This window comes from Gigantopelta aegis, unplaced genomic scaffold (assembly GCF_016097555.1).
Source record: "Gigantopelta aegis isolate Gae_Host unplaced genomic scaffold, Gae_host_genome ctg8263_pilon_pilon, whole genome shotgun sequence".
In the NCBI taxonomy this organism is placed as follows: domain Eukaryota; kingdom Metazoa; phylum Mollusca; class Gastropoda; order Neomphalida; family Peltospiridae; genus Gigantopelta; species Gigantopelta aegis.
This window is the reverse complement of record NW_024536410.1, coordinates 2,581-4,935: the sequence shown is the minus strand read 5'-3', so window position 1 is coordinate 4,935 and position 2,355 is coordinate 2,581. Positions and strand designations below refer to the sequence as shown.

At 34.8% G+C, this 2,355-nt stretch overlaps 1 protein-coding gene across 1 annotated transcript; it reads right to left on the bottom strand.

Moving 5' to 3' along the window:
- Positions 1 to 393: 393 nt before the first annotated feature.
- On the bottom strand, positions 394 to 1,748 carry LOC121367007 (THAP domain-containing protein 7-like). Its single transcript, XM_041491212.1, has 2 exons — positions 1,377 to 1,748; positions 394 to 953 (listed from the first exon to the last, which is right to left on the bottom strand). Exons 1-2 carry the CDS (start codon positions 1,597 to 1,599, stop codon positions 553 to 555), a joined length of 624 nt encoding a protein of 207 aa, XP_041347146.1. The 5' UTR covers positions 1,600 to 1,748; the 3' UTR covers positions 394 to 552.
- Positions 1,749 to 2,355: the final 607 nt, after the last annotated feature.

Below are 2,355 nucleotides of genomic sequence, written 5' to 3'. Positions count from 1 at the left end.
GGCTTTCTGCATCTATAAAACAAAAAAACTAAACATTAAAAACCTGATTGACAATTTATTTTTCACCATATACAGGGAAAATATATACTCGTATATAAAATCATAAGCATGTTAACAAACTAAAATTGATTATTACTGGCTTTGAAAGGTTAAAAAAAAATGCTAATGACTAGCAAGTATATTGTTTTACATTTATGTTAATCCCATCTTTTGTACACAATAGTTAAAAGTCATTAGTAAATTGTAAATGTACTCCAGGATTGATTCTTACAGCACTCAGTTAAAACTTCCTGTGAAGATAGGATTAACGCTGGATTAGCTGCTAGAAAAAACAACACTAAATGAAACTGACACAGCTGTCAATTTGAGAATGGTACACAATGCCTTTTAAGAACATCATTAGTGACTTGCAAATATATCCAAGCATAGATGATTACTGAAAGGAGTGACACTTCCTGTGGTAAATAGGATTAACAAGTGCTGTAGATTAACTGACAGAAAAACAAGACTAACACAAGTGTACAATAAATTACTGATTGTTTTAAATAATATTTATTTCCGAAATATAATGGTAATGGATCGGTCAAACGGCAATGCCAATATTAAGAGCTTTCCATGTTTCATGAAAAAAATAAAGATGCAATAATGAACAAATAAAAAGACTGCATGAATATTAAACAATTTCTTACCTTGGAGAACACAACTTGTGGTGGATAAAGGGCTGTCAGGAATGGATTCCACAGCAGAATCATTTTCTCTTGAACTTGTGAGTTTAAGCCGTTTTCGAGCTGGAGTTTTGGATCCTGTTTCTTGGGACTCTGTCCGCTTAACCTGTCTAGATGCACATCTATGAAACCTGTCAACCTTGTTGCTGGCAGAAGTCTTTGATTCTTTTTTAGATGGAAACAGGCTTGGAACAAAATCTGGATGTGACTGATTGTTAACTTTAGAACCTTGAAAAAAAAAAAAAGAAGAGGAAAATTTTAACGTACTGACAAAAATGTAATTCTGTTTATGCATACTAATTAAAAAAAATTTACCACTTGTAATATTTGATATATATGTATATGAAAATGTTTTTATAAAAATAGAAATATATATTTAATATTAATAAAATTGGATATGTATTTGAAAATGTTTTTTATAAAAATATTTCCTTTATAGCCTTCTTTTCAAGTTTGTAAATATGATAAATGTGTATTTAATTAAACACACTGCATTGGTTAAATTGTCTCACAAAATGTTGATCGTTTCTACTTTTGACTGGACGAAGAGTTGGGATATTTTGGAGGAAATTAAGAAATATATCGTTCAAATGGAATAACTGTTGACAGTTCAAGAAAGTATATTTTATATATAAATATTAAAAATATTACCAGAAATAAAATGAGCAGAGCACACGTAGGTGTAGTCACTTCTTGGTTCCCACATTTTGTTTGATATGGTTCCATCGTCGTTGATGTGTGCTCTACCTATAGCCTGGATCCACCGTTTTCTGCGTTCGGGCTCGGTGACTTCGTTCGGTATCATGTAAAAGGACAGTTTGTCCTGTCGTGCTTTATTATTTGAACAATTAAAAACGCAACAGTGCTTCACCATGTTCACGGCACAGTCCGGACTGAATCGTAAAACTAAGTCAAAACGGCTTAAATAGTGTTGAAATGCACGTACTACCTTCTTTTTGTATGTTGACAAGTGGTTTGTTTGCACCTTTACAAAATGGCGGCCGGCCGTTGCTAAGCCGAATACGCCGGAAGCTACGTCACGCCGTCTGGGAGAATATACCTATAGTAGCAGGATATGACTTTTGACGTCACTCGTGTGACGTCATACGCATAGCTCCATTACAAAATCGCTCATTTGACCTCTAGGTCATCATACAATGTAGCTGAAATAACAGAAATAATAATTGAAACTATTTTTCTTAGAGTCTGATTACTGGATCGGGGCAAACGATCAACAAGTTGAAGGTCAGTTTCAGTGGATGTCAACCGGATCACATAAACCTGTAAACTACACCAACTGGTCTTATCGCCAGCCAGATAACAAAGACGAGGAGGACTGCGTAGAACTGAGAGCCAAATCTGGCTTCCCTTGGAATGACGCGAAATGTAACAAGAGAACAGGATTCATCTGTGAACACTCTTAGAAGACGACTCGTGAAGCAGTATGAAAACAACACGTGTGAACTCTGATTACTGGGTTGTGTCATGTCGCGTTTTCGCTATGTCGCCGCTAGATTTAATAAAATAATGATCTGATCTGAACTCTTTTCACGTTCCCATATAACACTATGTTTTTGAGCACGCCTATCATTAAGCGTATGATTCATCTGTGAACAGTTTTAGAAAATGA